The sequence below is a fragment of the Amphibalanus amphitrite genome, unplaced genomic scaffold, assembly GCF_019059575.1.
Source record: "Amphibalanus amphitrite isolate SeventyFive unplaced genomic scaffold, NRLGWU_Aamphi_draft 000840F_arrow, whole genome shotgun sequence".
Lineage (NCBI taxonomy): Eukaryota > Metazoa > Arthropoda > Thecostraca > Balanomorpha > Balanidae > Amphibalanus > Amphibalanus amphitrite.
The window spans coordinates 116,388-135,991 of record NW_024882334.1 but is presented as its reverse complement, the minus strand read 5'-3'; the positions used below and the strand labels follow the sequence as shown (position 1 = coordinate 135,991).

The following is a 19,604-nucleotide window of genomic DNA, read 5'->3' as shown; positions in this document are numbered from 1 at the left end:
TTACTTAGTCGCGAATCAGGCACTGGTACGGTACACAAAAAGAAACGTGACATCGCAAGCATTTTTATTCCAAATACGCATGGCTGAGGAGTGAGGATGCTCGTGATATAATGGAAACCGTATGACGGACTTGGATCAGTTTCTATCGCTGTTCGATTAAGTTCAAAGTTCCCCAAACTGAGACATTTGAAATTCAGCCATAACTTTGACAAAATGCATCGAATGAATAACAGTTTTGGGGAAAGATCCGTACGCTCGCCAAAGCTAGGCGGCGTCGCGGATTCACTCACCGGTAAGCGCATTGACCATGCAGCTGGGCACGGGTCCATCAACCTCCAACTGGTCGGCCTCGGGTTCCCTTCCAGCGGGCAGTGCATTTCCCGTATTAGCAGCTGGCAGCACTAACCGCGAGCTGTCACCATCCGGCTTCCGTCACCCGCCCGAAGCACATCGGTAACACAACACTGACGCACAGAGCACTCTCGTGACCTCAACCCCGCGCAAGGCTCGCATCCCGGTCCCCATAACCCTGCATCACCTCACTCAGCCAGCCACTTCTTCCGCTTGTTTGCGTTCCGCGGCCGCCAGCGCCGCGTCTCTGCCCGTCTTCAGTCCCTTCAGCTTCCTCGTGTTGATCTTGCGCAGATCCTGCTTCTCCATGTGTATTCTGCCCATCTGGGCGCCCAACTTGCCGTCCGAGATGTTCTTCACCTTCTTCGTCTTCAGCTCCTTGGGTTGCTTCAGCGCACGTCGGAACAGGTCGTCGGATGCGAGACGATGGCGGCGAAGGACCAGGTCCAGCGAAGGTCCGATCTCCTCTAGCTCGACGCGCGGAGTCTGACCGCCGGCACGCTGGGTGGTCACGCGGTAGCTGCGCATGTGCACGCCCTCCTGACTGGCGGTGAAGCTGAGCGCGTGCTCGAAGCCGGCCCGACGCACGGCGGTGGCCTGCTCGCCCCGGAAAAAGTCAATCAGCAGACTCTTGAGCCGGACGTAGGTGTCGTTGTCCTTAAACGGTTCTCCGGCGAACAAGAGACACGGTTTGGTGCCGGCCGCCACCTTGGCGTTCTTGAAGTCATGCAGCGCTCGGGCGTTCTGAACGCCAAGCTCGATCATGTCGAGGAGATGATGATCGAACATGCGGCCCAACACCAGGTTCTGTGGGCGCTTCTTGCTGTGAGAGCCAATAGCGAACAGGCTAGCATCCATCTTGGCCGCCAGCTGCTCCACCGGTGTGATGTCTTCGAAGGGCAACAGGTCCCGCTTGCGGTTCAGCAGGATCGAGTGTGGTCGCTTCAGAGAGGCCAGGTCCTTCAGGCACTCCTGGAGCACAGCATTGGTCTTGTGACCCTTCAGAAGCATGAGTTTCTTCTCATTTTCAATCAGCTTCGGAGCTCGGCTCTCCAAGTGCTTTTTCCCTTTGCGGGTCTTGGTTTTCTCGATACGACCCTTGACGCCCATTGTGGTAATGTGATGAAGAATTGACCTGAAACCAAACAGAGTTGATCAGTAATGGTCTGCAGTGCACACTTGATCAGTTAGCCGGGCAGTCTGTGCATATTTTGCATGGAACATTTAGGCTTTCACCCGGTGGCCGCTGGGCCTCCGCACCATCCGCTGGTCACTGGGGGGGGGGGGGGGGCAACTAATTGCCTCCCTTTGCTTCTCCGATGATATCGTCGCAAAGCGAAGAGATAGCGTGACAAAGCTTTGTACACATATTCCTAAATAGCTAGCCGACGTTATTCAAATTTGGTGTCAATCCTATTTGAAATGACGTCACAGTGACGTCAAGTCCAATTATAGATTGACGTTTCTTAATTTCCTCAGATATAAGGACCGAATATAGCAGCCTGTCCCGTAGCTCAGTTGGTAGAGTGTTGGACTCCCGGTAGTGAGAGCCCAGTTTCGAGTCGCTCCGGCGCTCCGTATTTGACTCCTGACGGGGATGGTCTGTGGTTGGTGGGAGCAGCCGCAGCCAGGTGAAGTCAGTTCAGTGGGACAGGCCGTGTCCGGCTTTAGCACGTTAAACTTTGGCATCTAAATTCTCCCGTTACCCGGAATTGCGCGATCGGACGGTAGGGTTCGGGGTTTACGCAACAAGCTCTGCTTAGCGTGGGCTCAGGCTCTGTAAATCCGTCCATTCAAAAAATCGAGCTAAATTAAAAAAAAAATAGGACCAATCACTCATCATCACGAACTAGTTGAAAGTGTACTTAGATACGTCAGGGATGACAGCAGGCGCTGCTTAGTTCATTCACCGTTGCGTTTCATGCTCAGTGACATCAGGAGCTCCGTCACGACCCGATGGTTGGGGGACGAAGGCCATTTGAAGCCAATTCTTTCCATGTAGCACCCAATGTTAAAATGTAAAATATTGGTTGAGAGACACGTCCCCCGCCGCCACCCCTCTCCCCGCCCCCCCCCCCCCCCCCGGTGGCGGAGCCCATGGTGACATCAGAAACGCTCCATATCAGAAAATGACATCTTATCAGGTTTCAGAGATATCACACAAAACGTAAAAGAGGAGGGGGCAACTTTATGTCCAATATGAGGGCATAAAGTGGGGAGAACTTTATGAAAATTCACTAACTGCTCTTCATAGGGCTACTTTTTGCGGCCAGTTTATTGTATCGCGCAGCACCCGACGGCACAGACACTCCCGCGGCATCGCTCCGGCCGCCAGCAGCCGTTGACGAGTTCACGGGACAGTCGACACAGGCGCAACGTTCACAGCTTGAGCGCTGACGGACCCGGAATAGACAATCTCCCCATAATTGGCGACAGAGAAAATACACCACCCAAACAGAAAATGTTAGACATGGAACTAAATGAGTTACACCGTACAATCCCAACGTACAGAGTGATACATGAAGATTGAGACAGCGTCCTTTGTCATTGAGATGGTTACATAGAACTGACGTCTGCAGCCAGTCTCGGCGAGCCGGCTCGACACAGGACCGAGGCCGTCCAGCAGGGTGCCCACCGCCGGCGCCCGTCACCGCCCAGCGCCCGACAGCAGCTACCAGCCGAGTACGCCGTCACGCAATCCCAGACAGGTTACGATTTGCCCTATAGGTAGGTACGCATCGGAGCAGAGCACTCGCGGCGCCGGATATGATTGGCACAGTGTTCGTACAAAGCACGCCTGAGTAAGGCCGCGGAATCGCGTCAGTGTAAACCTGATACAAAATACATGCGTTTTGGAGCAGGACAGCGCCCAGTAAAAAAATACAGCCCCCATTTTCGGCCGAAGCCCAGTCCGTGGGCCGGCCAGTGGAGGCGGCCCACTGTCCCGTGCTGGCAGCGCGGCCTCTCCTAGCGGAGGCGCGACTCGGAGGTGGTGCGCGCGCGCCGCTCGCCCAGCGGGCCGGCGCCGGCTGTCGGCCGCTGGCGCGCCTGCAGCAGCAGGTCCTCGATGTGCTGCACGATCAGACTGATGGCCACAGTGTTGTCGGCACCGCGCGGAATGATGACGTCAGCAAACTTCTTGGTCGGCAGGCAGAACTCCTCGAATGCCGGCTTCACCAGCCGTGTGTACTGGTCGAGCACCATGTCCAGGTTGCGGCCGCGCTCGCGGGTGTCGCGACGCACGCGCCGGCTCAGACGGATGTCGGCGTCTGTGTCGACAAACAGCTTCATGTCGAAAAGCTCGCGCACTTCTGGCTGGTAGAAGACCAGGATGCCCTCGCAGAGCACGACATCGGCAGGGTACACCTTGTGGGTCTCCGAGAGGCGCGAGTTGGTCCTGTAGTCGTAGATGGGCACGTTGCACACCTTGCCCGCGCGAATATCTTGCAGTGTGTCCAGCAGAAGCTGGTCGTCGAACATGTCGGGATGGTCGAAGTTTACCTGTCCGCGAAGGGCCAGCTCCGATTGGTGCGGGCTCAGGTTGCGGTAGAAGCTGTCCTGGCTGATGCAGACCACCCGGCGGTGCTCCTGCTCGATCGCCTCCTGGCCCAGCTTCTCCATGATGCGTTTACACACCGTTGACTTTCCTGACGCCGTTCCTCCTCCAACTCCAATAATGAATGGCACATTGGAAGGCTGGCCATTTGTGTACTTCATCATTGAGCTTGTCACAAAGTCAGATGCCCTAGGGGAGAGTGAGGCAATGTCACTGGCGGATCCAGCTCAGTTTTGGGAGGGGCAAACCATAACAACATAGTGGTTCTTTCCATGCACTGTCTATAGGCGTAGTGTAAAAATTTTGCCGTTTGGGAGGGGCAATTGCCCTACTTGCCCTCCCCTGGATCCGCCACTGGGCAATGTGATACACTGGTTTTCTGCACCTATCATCCAAATTATACAATGGAGCTGTGCCAAATTTCGTCACATGCTAGCTTAGTTCATTTGGAGAGCACATGCAAATTATCATTTCCATACGTTTATTCACTTTTGCATGAAAGACATAAAACCAAAGCAAAATTTTTAGGGTGTTGAAAAATTGTGGGGCGCCGGGCGAGTTGATACATGACGTGGTGTAGCACGTTACACTTTTTATTTTGCAATTTCTCCAGAATAATAACTTTTTTATAAATTTAGTCCGAATCTTTTTGATTGAAAGGATTCACAAGGACAGAGCCACCGCTAAGCGAAGCTTGTTGCGTGGACCCTGCCCTCTACCCTCCGATCGCACAATCCCGGTTCTATGGCAGAATTTAGAGTCCAAAGTTTAACCCTCGCCGGCCGAGGGGGGGGGGCGGGTGCAGCCCCCCCCCCATAGGGTTTTTTCGCGATAGCTCCGAACACGCTGGCGATAGAGAGCTGAAACTTGGCATACCTGACCTTTGATTCAAGCCGAATCTTTTGACACCAACCGCATTTTTGGGTCAGGTCAGGTCACTGACCTATGACGTCATAAGTGAACCTCTGCACGGCCTTCCGATGTCGCAACTTCGCAACGCCCTCACTGCCAGAGGAGATGTCACAGGGAAATGAAACTTGCAGGATCTAGTATCCATTATGAGTCTCACAACTTGTATATCTCGGATTTTTCCTAAAGGTCATATGAGGTCAGGTCATTTTCGTGACCTCACCATTATAAGTCAATGGGGAAAAATGAAAACTGCTATTCTGGCGCCGGGAACGATCTCCATCTATCTCAAGCACACAGAATCGTGATTTGATGTACTCCTTGCAAGGTTAGATGCGTCACTTTTGCAATGTTGACCTTGCGTGACGTCATTTATGACGTCATCAAGGTCATATTAGTTTTTCGTCAATAACTCTTGATCAAATTGAGCTAGCGAGTCGGGAAAGCCACCAATGGACTCAGGAAGACCTGCCGAATCGAATGATATGCGACATGACCTCTTTCGACCAACTTCGTGACCTGGGGGTGCTGACCTGACCTTGACCTGAGGTCAACACCCCAAGTTGACCTGACCCGGACAAAAAGTATATCATTCGACGCGCCTGAGCGAGGCGAACACGATGCTGCCAAAATCGCGGCTCTGCGGCCGTTTTTTGCGAAGTTATTCACCAAAAACTGAACAGTACCTTGGGGCACTTGACTTGACCTGACCTCAGAGGTCACCGGTTGACCTAGGACCTTAAAATCGGGTACCAATCTCTGCGTCTCGTAACGGCGCACACGCTCGTTTTTTCTGCGACGCGCTAGCTCCACCAGGGGCGAAACGGCGAGGGGGGGAGGTCGTACCCGCCCCCTCCCTCGGCCGGCGCGTATGTAGAAAACCAAAGGTCCGGCGAGGGTTAACGTGCGCACTGCGCACATAGCCGCGCACGGCCGGTCCCCTCACTGACTTCGCCTGGCTACGGCCTGCCACCAACCGCAACCATACCTATCAGGAGGCCCATAAACGTCAAGCGCCCGTCGCGCTTCGAACCCGGACTGCAGTTGTAACCGGGAACGAGTGCTCTCACCACGCGGAGTCCAACACTCTACCGACTGAGCTACGAAACCGTTCATGGACCATCTTAATTCTTGTTGAAACTGATCGTAGTCCTACCCTGTGGTTAACACTAAATACATTTTCCTTCTTATTGTAAGACAAATAATAAAGCATTAACACTCAGTAAACTTCACATGCAAGATTAAATTCAGGCCCAGTTGAAATGGTGCACGCCTTAAGCATTTGCCTTTGCCTGTTCCGTAGCTCAGGCTTGAAAGCATGAGGTGCGTTAAATGGGCTGATGATTTCATCAGAATCCGTTAATGGTTAAGAGATAAGGACTAAGCTAGTTCCACTCTGCAACTGAAGGAAACATTTCTTCAACACCACGAAGCTGCGGGGGTTGTGACCAGGATAGATGGTCGTTTCTAAACCTGGCCGCAAACTTTGCTATCTCAACTCAAACTAATGTTAAGGTGGGATGGTCAGTTAGATATTTTTGCAACATTATGCCCCTGTAACAAATTGCCCCACCCTCCCAGCTCCCCTACTTGCTCTAGACAAGCTCAACACCTAATTACTAAGCATTTGAAAGCTAATTATAGCTAAATCGCAAACGCTAGGTCGCGTCGCATACTTTCAAGTTTCAACCAAATCCACACCGCACCAGGCCAAATCCGCACCAGCCGAACAAGCCCGCACCGACGAGATCTCGTGGAAATCAAAATTGCCATACTTTGCCGACTGGCCGCAGACGGTGACGGCGACGCCAGTTTTACCGATACTGATACCCTAAAATAATACTGCTACTTCAGTTGCTAAGATATTAATAAAAAATCGACTGTTCCATGTTGTAGATAGGGGTAGGGCAAGATTAACATGGGACAACTTAATGAAAATACACTTACTGTTCTTATCCGCTCAGCTTGAACTGCCCGACACAACCTGACACAACAAAGCCAAAGCAGCAAAAGGCGAGCAAGGCTTGAGCGGCCACTAATAGGGCACGTTGGATTTTTGTTCGGCGTGCCATGCAAATAATGCTCGCTGATGTTTCTGACAAATAGAGCAATTGCAGTTTAATCATGTCGTTTTTGATGGATTTCTTTTGTGAGCCAATTTTTATATCGACAGAAAGTTTAAACATAAGTCAAAAAACATCAAAAGAATTATCATAAAGCGAAAAAATGAAAAAGCGCAACAAAGGCTGCTCAAAGGTCTGAAAACATCTGGCTCGCTGATTAGTCAATAAGCGTTGACGGTGATTTTAGACATTCTTTGAACACAGAAAATACGCCTTCACTGCACCATGAATGGCGAAATATGGAAGCAAAGTAGAGGACAATTTCCTTAGGATTAAAATCAAAGTAAAATAAAAATGAATTAATTACAATTGGAGTTCTATCGGGTTAGGGTGAATGGCCTCTTGATTTTATTTTTGATTACTTGTCTACGTCAACATAGGGCCTTGGATTACTTGCGGCGGTGGTGGTACGCCTTCTTTTGCTCAATTCAATTGGTATGGGTTTCAGCATAGGATGTCTGCTTAGAACCACTTAGAACCTGATAATTTGAATTTTCGCTCACCACAAGACTCAGACTTAAGCTACAATACACAGAATACAAGGATTTTCTTAAAAAAATGGTTCTGCTAAAGATTTTTCTCATAAATTGAAACTTTGGATAAGCTGATTTAGTGATAAGCTGGTCGCTGGAGCATTATTCAGAGGGCTGTTCATGGACCCTGTCTGCGGTTGGACCGTACACAGCCTCCAAGCTCCGCCCACTGCGTCCCTACGTCAGCCTTCCGTCACCACACAGCGACTGCTGTGGCCGGTCGGGACTAGCCATAGCGGACCGTCCACCTCACGCAGCTGTGACGTCAGAACCGCCTAGGTACCCATCCCCTACCCCCACGCCTGCTGCACACACCGCATGCAGCAGTGTGCGCCGTGCGGTGCCCATGAACACCCCTCAGTAGTTACAGTATTTAAAGGCATTATTTGAAACAGCTTGAGCTGTGGAAAAAAGTACATTCAATTGGTATAAGTAAGCCTGGCGTCCCAGGAAGATGCCAGATACTGATGTAGGTTGTAGGTTGTAGGTTTGTAGGGTAGGTTGAAGGTAAGGTAGGTAGGATATGTAGGACTAGATAAGTGAAACTTTTTTAAATATAAAGGTACTGTATCATAGAAAGCCTTCGCAAACGCGTTTCGAATATATCATCTTCAGTGCTAGCTTCCCATAATGCAAAAAGAAAATGGTACAAAAGTTCACAACACATCGCAAATACACACGATGCCTAGGATATGTAGGCTTGTAGGTAAGGTTAGGTCAGGTCAGGTTAGGTTTGTTTTGGTCTATATATCTCCGTCATCCCAATCTGGCGTCTTTCTGGGACACCAGGCCTACTAATACCATTCAAGTTACTGGCAGCACGGCATGGCAATGGGCTCCAGCCGGAGTCCACACTTGAACTTTATGGTGCCGTTAGTGCCACTGCTACTGGCCATTACCAAGGCTGTTTGCCCTTCTTGGCAGCATGTGTCAGTTAGCTCAGTTGTTGTACCTACCATCCCAATCTTTTTTTCTTAGAATATCAACAAATTGATGTCGGAAACAATGGTAAACTCTAAAACTCTAAATTTAAAATTGTGATAGATTTTACAATCATACCAACTCAAGCCTCAGAAAAGAGCTTTGGATACTGAAAACAGGAAAATGTTGAAGGTGTTTATGAGGTGTTCTTATTCTGATTGACTACGGTTGCCTATGTTATTTTTGTCTGCAGCACTGAGCAGTGTGCCTACATGAACCTTTCTCTTTCCTATCATCAGGCAGGTAGGTACCTAATTTTTATTCTGCAATGCACACAGAATGAAGGCTCACACCGGTTGCAGTTCCAGTGGGCCTGGTCTTGATCCTCAATTGGCTGGCACAGAGAATACCAATATCAATATCAGTTGCTTTGCCAAAGCATACTGGTTGGAGGAACCAGAGACTGCTAGACATTTTACAAGCAATGAAAAACACCATATCCTGTTTCCACACACCTGGAGAATAAAACGCCATGGCCTGGGACCAGAAAGAGGCCATAATTCCAACACTGTGTGAGAGTCAATGACTGTGATATAGGTGCTCAGAAGCAAAAGTGTTGAGTTTGAATATCAGTTTTTGTGCCAAAAGATATGTTTTCATCCATTGCTGATTGCCAAAACTTCGGTACACAAAGTATCGCTGGTGGTGGTGTCGAGTTATCGGCGCATTACACATGTCATGGCGGATATTTCGATGAGTTCGACGATTAGAGGGATTAATGGCTTTGTTACTTTCAATTTTTTCAAGTATTAGCGAGAATAAAGCTTTATGTTGAGTGAGGGCTATTTTCCATCATTGGACAGGTGAGGTAGCATCTCTTCTATGTAAGTGAGCATCTCTAGTGAGCATCTCAAAGTGAGCTACCATCTATTCCTGCACAAACATATTTGTTGGCCAGGATCTTTGGTAACTTGCTGCTATTGACCCCCTATCACCTATGCATTTCGACTACATTCTTTGTATTATGATCTTCGGTAGATCTCTGCTTTCATCTGTGTTCAGAGGTGAACGATCGTACGATTAAAGTTCTAAATTTCACGACCCTGATTGCCATTGCCCCATCAGTTGCAGTGACATATTCAGAGTCGACCCACTCTAGCGTCCGTCGTCATGGCATCTGTGATGGCCTCTCGGTTCTCCGTACTGAAGATCGAGGATGACTCCGACCAGGAGCGCGAGAAGGCCGCCCTCAAGAAGGCTGCTGAAGAAGAGAAGGCCAAGAAGAAGACCAACAAGAAAAAGAAGAAGAGCAAGCCGGCTGAGACAGCAGATGCTGAGGTGCGTAGATACGGCATGGATTAGAGAAATCGGCAACTAGAAGCTCTGGCTGCAATGTAGGTGTTGTAAATGTGTCTGTGGAAAAAGTTACATTTATATTTGAGTTACTCGTCTGAAATTGTAGTTCCTCGTAATATGAACATTTTATATACTTATTCTTAACCCAGCTTATTGTAGGTATTAGGCAGATATTAATTGTGGAGCCTTACTGACTCCGCCCTCTTCCACCGGCAGCTGCAATCGATGGCGTTCGGCCTGCCCAAGCCCAAGCAGCAGCCGAAGCAGCCGAAACAACAACAGCCGCCACAGCAGCAGCAGCAGCAGCAGTCCGGCTCCGAGTCGCCGAGGAAGGAGAGCGAGTCGGACATGAGCGGCTGGGAGAAACGGGACCAGGCGGTGAGTGGCAGGGTGGCAGACGGGATGAGATAAACGGGAATGGCATACCGGGACGTGATAGGAGACGGAATGTGATAGGAACGGCACGTGACTGGAGGTGGACGGATACTGCAGGCGGGATGGGTTATGATGACGATGTTCTGGAAGGACGTTAAGGTATTTTGAGTCGAATTTAAAGCGACTTAGTTGTGGGACTGGTTTACAATTGACTGGGCAAACGAATGATCAGCATAATCTTGGAGCGACCTTTGAGTACCTCTTTGTCTTTTGAGTATAATGTCGGTAGTTTTTACCCTTGTGCCGTGCTGCCCAGTCGCTCGGTGCCCATCTAGTCACCATTTCATCGTCAACCATTGAAGTTCTGACCTCCCCTCCCCGGCGTTCCCCAACAGTTGATTGACGAGGCCTTCGAGCGGGACCTGCAGCAGGCCATGCTGATGTCCCGAGTCGACTACGAGAAGGCCGCTACTGAAACGTCACCAGAGGAGGCTGCCAACGGACACGATGACTCCGCAACGGCGGCGGCCGGAGTCAGCAAAGCACGAGCCAAAAAGGCCAAGGCGAAAGTGTTCTCCATCGATCAGCTGCAGGCACTCTCGAATTCGCAGGTGTGTGATGGGATTTGGTTTGGATAAAGCCGATCGTAGGTGAGACGTGGCTTCTGATTCACAGCGCCAAACTGTAGTCTCCTGTATCATAAGGCAACGACTTTATCTGCAGTTTCGTTGGTAAAAGATAAGATTTACGCTCCGACGTGCGTCGATTCGTAGACCTGTATTTCCGTTTCGTTCCTTCTTTCTTTTTGTCTTTTTTCTTTCTTTCTTTTTGCCCTGAAGTTCTGGTATAGAGATGAACACGTAACACGTTTTAGATTCCTGAATGATTTTAGACGCATTAAAAGTGGAGTGAAATGATTTTTATCTTTCACCGCTGTTTCAGAGTGAAATGGAAAGATGCGTCTGACCTTCCCCTTCCGTCCCTCAGGGTGACTCGAGAAGTCTGCAGCCCCCGCCGCCCCGACCGGCGGCAGCGGCAGCAGCGGGGGGCGACAACGGCGACTTCTTCGGTCAGGTGGAGCGGAAGGCAAAACAGGCGGCCACCAGAGAGAGGATCCTGGAGACCATACGACAGGACCTGGTCAGTGCTGAAAGAGGGGGGGAGAGGGTAGACTATTTCGACTTTTGAGACGTCTTAGAAATAGATGCTCACTTCGTCCTATCTTCCTACATAATTTCTGATAGATTATTCAGAACGTCGGATTTGTGTCAGTGTCGTGACACAATATTCCATCAGCTACCCACTTTCAAATTCGTCTCGCACCCTGAAATAAATTGGTTGGGGTTTAATTCGAACAGACTTCGTATTACATCGGTCAACTCCCTCCGAGTGTATGATTTTCTTCGGTCCTCCGTCCTGGTTTGTTCGGTTATCGAGTATCGATGACGCTGCAGCTAAAGGTATGTTGTACCCGATAGTCGTGTGGTAGGTGGATGTCGGCTGATGATTGATAGTGTTCGATCTACCAATTGTATCTCGTTCCGCGCAGCACAGTCTGAGCCACTGCGTACACACTTGACATTATTGATAGGCGGCCGTGATGATGCAAGGCGGAATCTTTGGATATCTAATCAGGTGAATAGCTGTTCATTGTTGTTGTTTTTAACATGTAATGCAATCTTGTTCACCTGCCTGAGCTTTCTTGCCCTTATGAGTCACTTTGAGCTAACTGATAAACGGGTAACCTGCACATTACATGCTGTCCTGGCTAGCCCTTTGTTATCATTCGAATCCCCGCCTCGACCCTGTGGCCCTCCCAAGTCCAGCCCCTTCAGACCCTATATCGCCACTCTGAGGCCTGTGCCTGTCCTTATTATGACTTTGCCGCCCTTGCCGGGCCGTATATCTCTTTTCAACACTCTGCTTCGCCTAACGTGTCGTTCTTCGACCTCGAACCCCGTCCCAGCGTCTCTCTTCGACCCTTGCCCCGTGCCTGTTTTTCTATGCTCCCACCCCTGTTTCATGTGTCTCCCCAGACCTTTGACTAGCCGTCCTTGTATCTATCAGCTCTGCTTCGATCCTGTCTTTGAGTTCTGACCCTCCCTGTCTCTGGTGTATTCCCAATCCACTCTGTGTCTGTGTGTGCGACCCACACTGTGCTCCCCCCTGTGTCTCCTCAGCCCTCTGACATACCCTCACCTCCCCCCGCAGCCCCCGTCTGTGACGGCGGCAGCGGCCGTGCCTGCCGAGCTCCAGGTACGACTGGCCACCGCCGAGTCCCAGGTAGAAGAGCTGACCGCGGAGCTGGAGAGGACCAAGGATGAGCTGCGGCTGGCCAAATCGCGCACCAAACGCGTGCTGAGTGTGCTCACACAGTCAGAAAGTGAGTTGGGAGGAGGATGGGTGAGCTGATGCTTGATAGGGAGGGAAACGCGATGATGTCTGTAGTCTCCCGCCCCGGAGGCAGAAAGGGAGCAGGCGGACGCGCAGAAGCCAGAAGGACGGAGGAACGATGAACTGGAGGGGACAGGAGGGGGTCGTTAAATGTAGAATGAACCGACGTTATGTACAAATCAACTTAATGGCTGACGCATTCGCTACTTCACGAACTCGTTTCCTCTAAACTGTAGACGCCGTGTGTGTTCTGGGTTGACAGTGTTGGGATGGCGCTCTCTCACTCTTCCGTTCAGCCATGAAGGTGCAGCCGATCGTCAGTCTGGAGAAGGTCGTTCACTCCCTCTGTCACTCTACCCCCTCTCCATTTTCAGCCAAGGAGAAGGTGCAGCTGATTGTCAGCCTGGAGAAGGCGCAGGCGGCGCGTGATACCGCCGACCGCGAGCGGGCTGACATGTCGGCCCAGGTGACCAGCCTGCTGGCACAGCTCGAGCAGGAGCGCAGCAAGGTGCACGCGCTCACCACGCAACTGAAACGGGCACAGGTGAGTGAGGAAGGGAAGTTAACGCGCTCACCACACAGCTGAAACGGGCACAGGTGAGCGAATAGGGGGAGGTAACGCTCTAACGACACAGCCTAAACCTGCCGTGCAGAGGCAAAAACTATTATGCGAGGTGTCTGACCTTACATAGTAGTTTTTGCCTTTGCACGGTAGATACGAACACAGGTCAGTTTTTGAAAGGAGTTTGCGCGCTCACAACGCAGCTCAAATGAGCACAGGTGAGTCAGAAAGAGAGGAACTAAAAAACGTGATAGGGGTGGGATTAGGCCTATGCCTGATATTATATTGGTGATAGACAATGAAGGGGTATGATGGGTGCTTTGTTATGTAGGTTTGGACACGAAATGAAGCTTGGGTCCGTCTTCTGACGCCAGTATTTTGTTCTCCCTCCTCAGGGTAACAAGCGTCGGGGTCAGAGTGAGAACGACGCGGCCGACGCCGTGGACTAGATGGCGCCACCGTCGCCGTCTCGTCCTCCCATCACGGGCACACAACTTCTCTTCGAGACTGTACATAGTGACAAAAAAACGACACAGACTGCATGACCGCCATTCCCTCGGCTACGGTCGCCGAGGCGTGACGTGATTGGTCGGTGGCGGCGCCTCGGAGGCTGTCATTGGTCGAGAGCGCCGCTCCGGCCGTTGTCTGAGATTTGATTGGTGGAGCGCGCCGCCGGCTGCACGTGATTGGCCGCGGGCGTCGCCCCGGCGGCGGTCCCGCGCGCTGATTGGTGGACCGTATCGTGACCCGTGTTGTGATTGGTTGGATGGGTGTTCGTTAGCCGGTGTATGGTGCCGTGGAGCAATCAGTGATGTGCTTCCTTTCTGTTCAGAACTCGTTCTCCCAGCCTCCCAGCCAGGAGCGATGTTGCCGTTTTCTTGCAAACATATTTTTATATCGACGCACGTGCTCTTTGTTACGGTGGTGTTTTCAAATTCAGACTAGATGTTTCCACGTGACATATTTACGACATACATGATACCGGGTACGCACTACATGATAAATGCATGGAATGCGAAGCATTGTCTAAGCGCAATTACACTTGACAAGCCCACGCAGTTTCACGCTGTCGAACGTCCGTCCCCAGGATCATTCATCTGCCCTCATCATTTCATCTGGACTCAAAGAACACTCAGACTTACAGTGTAGAAATGTATTAGTTCCTCCCTCTTATCATGCTCAGTATCACAGCGGTAATCCGGGGTATCGAACCGAGGGCCGACTCCACTCTCACACTAACTCACCGCTACTCACTCACCAAACGGTGAGTAACTCACGCCAAACACTCGCACTCGGTGTAATAATGCACAACCAGGCGCACACTCGCGTTTGGTGCAATAACGAACAAACACGCTCCACATGCATACATGACCCGGCGCACAACGCTACAAATGGAACTAATTTTAAAAGCAACCGCAATCCCGCATACGTTTCAACCATTCACGGCAAGCACTCAGGTTTCATCTCTCCTGCGCGCGTTATTACACCAACGCAGCAAGTTGATAATGCGAGCACAGAAGCTCCCAAGTAAAAACATTAGGGTACGCGGATACGACACTGACGTCGAAAAACGCCATAGTCTCGCGTTAAATGTTGTTACTCGGTAAATCCTGGGTGGTTTTACACGTTAAGTAGTTGTGGTCCTATGGTATACACACAGGTAAAACAGATCGAAACCCGATTATCGTGCTACACGGACCCCTGGCCAACACCGCCAGACTACGATTGGTCGACGAGAGTGACTCTCGCCCCCGATTGGTCGTAGCCTCCAAGTTGGGCTGCTATCAGCCAATCACGAGGCAGCTCCGTCCCGCGGCCGAGTCAACTACCACAGACTTAGTTCATGAGCTGTTTCGCACAAAAATGGCGTCAAGCACACCCCGGAGCGCCATCTTGGTCCCGTTGCTATCACCATGACGTCAGAGAAGGGGCGTGGCCTCACCACAGACGCCCCGCCCAACACCCACGACCGCCTCACAACCGGAGAACGACGAGTGACGTCACACAACCATGACGTAACAACAAAAGCCATAGGTGACGCCATTCATACGTCCACAAACGATACCATTGTGACGCAACATTGTGACGTCGTACATATTACGGTGTATGACGTAACATACGTCAGTTTTTGCGACACAAACATTTGTGACGCGTCAAACACCCGTGTGATGGGAACAACTGCATCCATCAGCGGTAACAACTGAATCCACGCTTTATGACGTCATAAGTCCAACTATTGTGACGTCACTGGTTCACTCCAGGGCCGGAAGGTTGCCGCTGGTGACGCTGGCAGCGTACTGGTTCAGCACCTGGTGGAGAGAGGGGCAGACATGGGGGTTAGCTGATGCAGTCTCTAGCCATGCCTCTCTGTCCCTCAAGCTTAGATATAATTTGGACAGTCTTGGTCGAAACATTCTAATTTAATGCCCCCTGCCCACTCCCCAGTCCCTCTCCCACTCACACTTCACCGGTTAAACACGTCTTTATTCTTGGAACCAATAGCCTAAACACTCCTAAAAACGCACAACTGTGTCTTTGTATAGAGCGTTCGGCGATGCTCGCCACAGTCCCTCTCTATTCCACCCTCTATGAAGGATTCCCCGTCCCCTGATTCATCTCACGTTCCCAAATCCGTCCCACGTCCGTCTTACCTTATAGATGAGTGCGTACTGCTCTCGTGTCTGCACGGCCCCGGCCCGGTCATGTCGGATCCTGAACACGGTCCGCATGATGTCTGTTGTCCTCGTGGCGTCAAACTGTCGCATACAGATGTCGCAGGCGAGCAGCACGCCCGTCCGGCCCGTGCCGGGGCTGTGGAGGGGGAGGGGCGGTTAGATTGGGGGGAGTGAGAGGTGGGGGGGGGGACGACGATGAGTGGATGTTGAATAGGCGGTGGAAAAAGGCAATCATGACACGCATGACATTTGAACAGGTTACCGATGAGTATGTTTAAACGGTATCGGCGCATACACGGTTCTGTATAAACGGACAACATTCTGAATAATGTCAGAACTTCATATTCGCACACTACAATTCAAACGGTCAAGGGACCAGCAGTAAGCTTACATTTACGCCACTGAACAATAAAACCTACCAAAACACTACAGCCCCCCCCCCCCCCCAGAAACGCACCTCAGCCCATCGCTCCCTCCCTCGCAAGTCCCACCTGCAGTGAACCACCGTGGGTCCGATGTTGGTCTTCATGGCCCGCCGGGCCTCCTGTAGGAACTCAACCATGGAGTCGAGATCGGACGGCACGCCACGCTCGGGCCAGCCAGAGTACCACAGGTGCGTCACCTCGCGGAACAGGTTACTGTCCATGTTCTGTAAACGGGGGGGGGGAGGAGGTCAGGTCAGTCCAGAACAAGTTACCGTGCATGTTCTGTAAACGGGATGGGGAGGGATGTCAGGTCAAAGGGTAGCATAGTGAGCATTATGATGTGTTTGTCGGGGAGATGCGCAAAACGACCGGCTGTAGCCGTGAATGATAACCGCGGGTTGTTTGAAACAGACTAACACTATTAGTAAGAATGGTGTTTTTCCATTGTAGTTATTTGGGACAAAAGGAGACTGCTGATGTGTGGAGGCGATAGGTAAAGGGGAGCGTTAGATACTGTATTTTGGACACAAAATTTGGCACCGGCAATCCCATTTTAGAGTGCATGTTTTACATCGACACGCACAAAAAGCATACGCAACGTAATTTATATATGTACATCATCGCTGTTTACGACACATAGGAGTTACGTCATTGACTTACTTAGCCTCAATGCTGCTAGAAAAGTCTCTCCACTATAACTCCCAGCCTCCCTGAGGCCTGAACCACTCCTCAGCGCATGACACCATTCTCACCTTGAGCTGAATGGTGGACACGACAAACTTGTCCTTTTTTGTTTTGGCCATCAGCGTGACCTGGAAGTCTCCGTACAGACGGTGCCGGTCCAGGGCCTCCGACGGCGGCAGGTACTCGGCGCAGCGACGCTAGGGGGGGGGGGGTCAGAGGTCAGAACGGGTCGTATATGGGTCGTCATTGGATCACAGAGGTCACAGGACGGTCGAGGTTATATGTCAGATGTTACTGATGTGTGTCACGCGGCTTACGGCTGAGGGCCGAAGAGGTCGCAGAGGTCATTAAGTGAATAAGTGATCAAGGTCCGAGGTAAGAGGTCACTACTCACTACTGAGGGTCATAAATAACACACAAAGTCACTGTTTTACCGTCGTTAGACTGGACATGTGTTAAATTGATTCCAAGAAACATAGAAATAAGACAAAATAAGACAGTTGATAAGACAAAAGGAAATTATACAAAACCAAGACGACAAATACGACAGACCCCTTATTTCCCCTCCCGTCCCCGTCGACTCACCACTCCTCGTTCGACAATATCGGTGAGACAGATGACCACCTTGGACTGGGTCTCCCAGATCATTCGCCAAAAGTCGTTCACAGTAGACTCCAGCGGGCCCTGGGTGGCTATGTAAAACTGCGGCTCGTCCTTCGGGCCCTGTTGAAGGGAAAAGCGGAAAGATTGAATATAAGGACGACCTAGCATTGTTGGCAAGGTGCAACTATATGGCCGGTACCTTGAAAAGCACGTTAGCTTGTAAACAGGTTCGAATGGTACAACTTCGACCCACAAACGGATTTCGATGAAATGACTTATAACAGTCTTGCGGTCAGTAACCAGCTCACGTAAGAGTACACAATGTGACACCAACGTCCAGCCAAACACTTCCTTACACAAACCTTCATCATCACTTTCATCATCATCCCACTCTTACCAGTATCTCACTCTCCTATCCCAGCCATCCCCGTACTCACGCGGACATAGTTGGCGTTGATGTAGTCGCTGTTGGGCGCTCCGGTCTTCTGATCCAGTACCACCCTGGTCTCGGGTACCGGTAACACGTTAGCGTACCGGTTACGGTCCTCACTTCCCGGCGGGAGGTCGTCCAGAGTCGGCATGGCACCGGTAGGGATCGAGTCAAACTCCTCTGTGGAAAGGGGGGGAGTTACTAACTCAGCTAAGGGGTCATCTAGTGGTGAGGTGGAGGAAGGCACAACAGTGGGAGCAAAAGTGGGCAGACAAGTAACCTCTTGCGAGATGAGGGGCGGGGAGAAAATAAGCTACAATAATGGGCTGGGTACAATTTAACGATTCGTAACGATATTTATAAACAGTTATCAGCCAAAACTGCATAGTCTTCTATCTAGCACTCATGGTGCGTGGTATAGCGGACACAAAATGAATAGTCAAGTAACAAGCTGTCCGTCATTTAGCCTGTTTTCCATCTTTCTAGCTCATTCATCCCCAACCTCTCCCTCCCCTCGCCCTTCCACTCATTCCTCCCACCTTTGAGAGCCGCCAGATCTCCAGACAGGTTCGCCAGGCCGGCGAAGTTGACCGCGTTTGATGGCGCATCATGATCGTCAAACGCCTGGTTTAGGTAGGATCGCACCGATCGGCGCATCTTGTTCTTGCGTCTCATGGAGCTGAAGACGGACTCGACTCCGTATTCCTCCATGTTGACGGGGTTACAGCGCTGGGCCGTCTGTGCCGCGCGGCGACGGTGGCGCACCACCACCTGAGGACGGGAGAGGGGGCAGAAGGGGTTAGAAAGGGTAGGGGTCGAAGAAAGTGCAGACGGCTAAAGCGATGGTTAATGGCTAAACGCAGTTTACAGGAACGGAAAGATAACGGCATAAAGTGAAGTAAACCGATAACATGGCATATTAAAGGGAAAACCTAACAAATGAACCAGCCCAAACCTACTCTGACTCAATATGTTCCCAATAGATAGCATATTTACTTTGTCAATTCGCTCCCTCCAAACCCATGATACTTGCTCCCTCCAGTCCTGTAATCTCATCCCCTTACTTCATCCCTCCATCTCTCTACCCCCACCTCCATCCCTCCTCACTCACCAGCAGTACTGCCAGCAGCACCAGACTGGCCACGGCCACACATCCCACAGTGATCGCCGCTATAACACCAGCCCTCTCCGAGTGCTCCTGCGTCTGAACCAGCTGCTCCGGCTGCACTGTGTCCACCTCTCGCACCAGGCGAGCCATGCCGTCCCAGCTGCTTCCCCCGCCTCCCCCAGCCGCAGCAGACTCCCACAGAGGCTCCACGCGCTCCGTCAGAGCCCGGTCGTACTGGCCGTCAGAGTCGGTGAGGTAGAGGAAGACGAGGATAGCGGTGGATGAGGGGTCCGTCTCCCGGCGGGCCCGCACTGGACGCCCGCATACGGGGATGTTGAATAGCACGGCGCTGTCGGCTGTGAGATTCCTGAAACAGAATGGCGAGGGTCATAACTCAGGCAATTGAAAGGGTAGACAGGGTTAAACACTGGGGTCGGGCTGGGAGTGCGACGGTAGAGAAGAAGACTGACTAGGGAAAGAGGCAGGGGTGGGTTGGCGGCAGGGTGGACGAAATGATCGAAGCCTTTTAGGGGATATACATTTTTATTTATTACATTAGTATTTTCTTTATAAGACTGAGTATATGGGACTCAAATTTC

General features: G+C 51.1%; 3 protein-coding genes across 14 annotated transcripts in view; 1 reads left to right on the top strand and 2 right to left on the bottom strand.

Moving 5' to 3' along the window:
• Positions 1-47: 47 nt before the first annotated feature.
• On the bottom strand, positions 48-7,161 carry LOC122366945 (uridine-cytidine kinase 2-B-like). Of its 2 annotated transcripts, none has more exons than XM_043339634.1 (2): positions 6,764-7,161; positions 48-1,486 (listed from the first exon to the last, which is right to left on the bottom strand). In XM_043339634.1, exon 2 carries the CDS (start codon positions 1,459-1,461, stop codon positions 544-546), a length of 918 nt encoding a protein of 305 aa, XP_043195569.1. In that variant the 5' UTR covers positions 1,462-1,486; positions 6,764-7,161; the 3' UTR covers positions 48-543. The 2 variants fall into 2 exon arrangements, with proteins under 2 accessions (XP_043195569.1, XP_043195570.1); XM_043339635.1 differs by lacking the exon at positions 48-1,486 and adding an exon at positions 2,612-4,096 and having other exon boundaries at positions 6,764-6,960.
• Positions 7,152-13,985, top strand: LOC122366944 (G kinase-anchoring protein 1-like). 10 transcript variants are annotated; one of them, XM_043339623.1, is made up of 8 exons: positions 7,152-7,222; positions 9,519-9,731; positions 9,966-10,127; positions 10,520-10,735; positions 11,112-11,264; positions 12,336-12,507; positions 12,893-13,062; positions 13,476-13,985. In XM_043339623.1, exons 2-8 carry the CDS (start codon positions 9,564-9,566, stop codon positions 13,527-13,529), a joined length of 1,095 nt encoding a protein of 364 aa, XP_043195558.1. In that variant the 5' UTR covers positions 7,152-7,222; positions 9,519-9,563; the 3' UTR covers positions 13,530-13,985. The 10 variants fall into 10 exon arrangements, with proteins under 10 accessions (XP_043195558.1, XP_043195567.1, XP_043195565.1 ...); XM_043339632.1 differs by having other exon boundaries at positions 7,157-7,263; XM_043339630.1 differs by having other exon boundaries at positions 7,158-7,189.
• Positions 13,986-14,218: 233 nt separating this feature from the next.
• The window catches only part of LOC122366942 (mucin-5AC-like), a 53,815-nt gene continuing 48,429 nt past the window's right edge, over positions 14,219-19,604 (bottom strand). For both annotated transcript variants that reach the window (XM_043339613.1, XM_043339615.1), the window contains 8 exons: positions 19,009-19,372; positions 18,437-18,668; positions 17,905-18,077; positions 17,450-17,587; positions 16,933-17,061; positions 16,247-16,404; positions 15,732-15,891; positions 14,219-15,389 (listed from right to left, as the gene is read on the bottom strand). In XM_043339613.1, coding sequence (XP_043195548.1) covers positions 15,333-15,389; positions 15,732-15,891; positions 16,247-16,404; positions 16,933-17,061; positions 17,450-17,587; positions 17,905-18,077; positions 18,437-18,668; positions 19,009-19,372 — 1,411 coding nt within the window. In that variant the 3' untranslated portion in view covers positions 14,219-15,332. The remainder of the gene's footprint in view (positions 15,390-15,731; positions 15,892-16,246; positions 16,405-16,932; positions 17,062-17,449; positions 17,588-17,904; positions 18,078-18,436; positions 18,669-19,008; positions 19,373-19,604) is intronic.

Excerpts from the sequence above, each read along its gene's own strand:
- LOC122366945 (XM_043339634.1), bottom strand. The coding sequence starts at position 1,461 with ATGGGCGTCAAGGGTCGTATCGAGAAAACCAAGACCCGCAAAGGGAAA.
- LOC122366944 (XM_043339623.1), top strand. The coding sequence starts at position 9,564 with ATGGCATCTGTGATGGCCTCTCGGTTCTCCGTACTGAAGATCGAGGAT. Across the intron at positions 10,128-10,519 it reads GGGAGAAACGGGACCAGGCG|TTGATTGACGAGGCCTTCGA; the intron begins GTGAGTGGCAGG and ends GTTCCCCAACAG. Across the intron at positions 12,508-12,892 it reads TGTGCTCACACAGTCAGAAA|CCAAGGAGAAGGTGCAGCTG; the intron begins GTGAGTTGGGAG and ends CTCCATTTTCAG.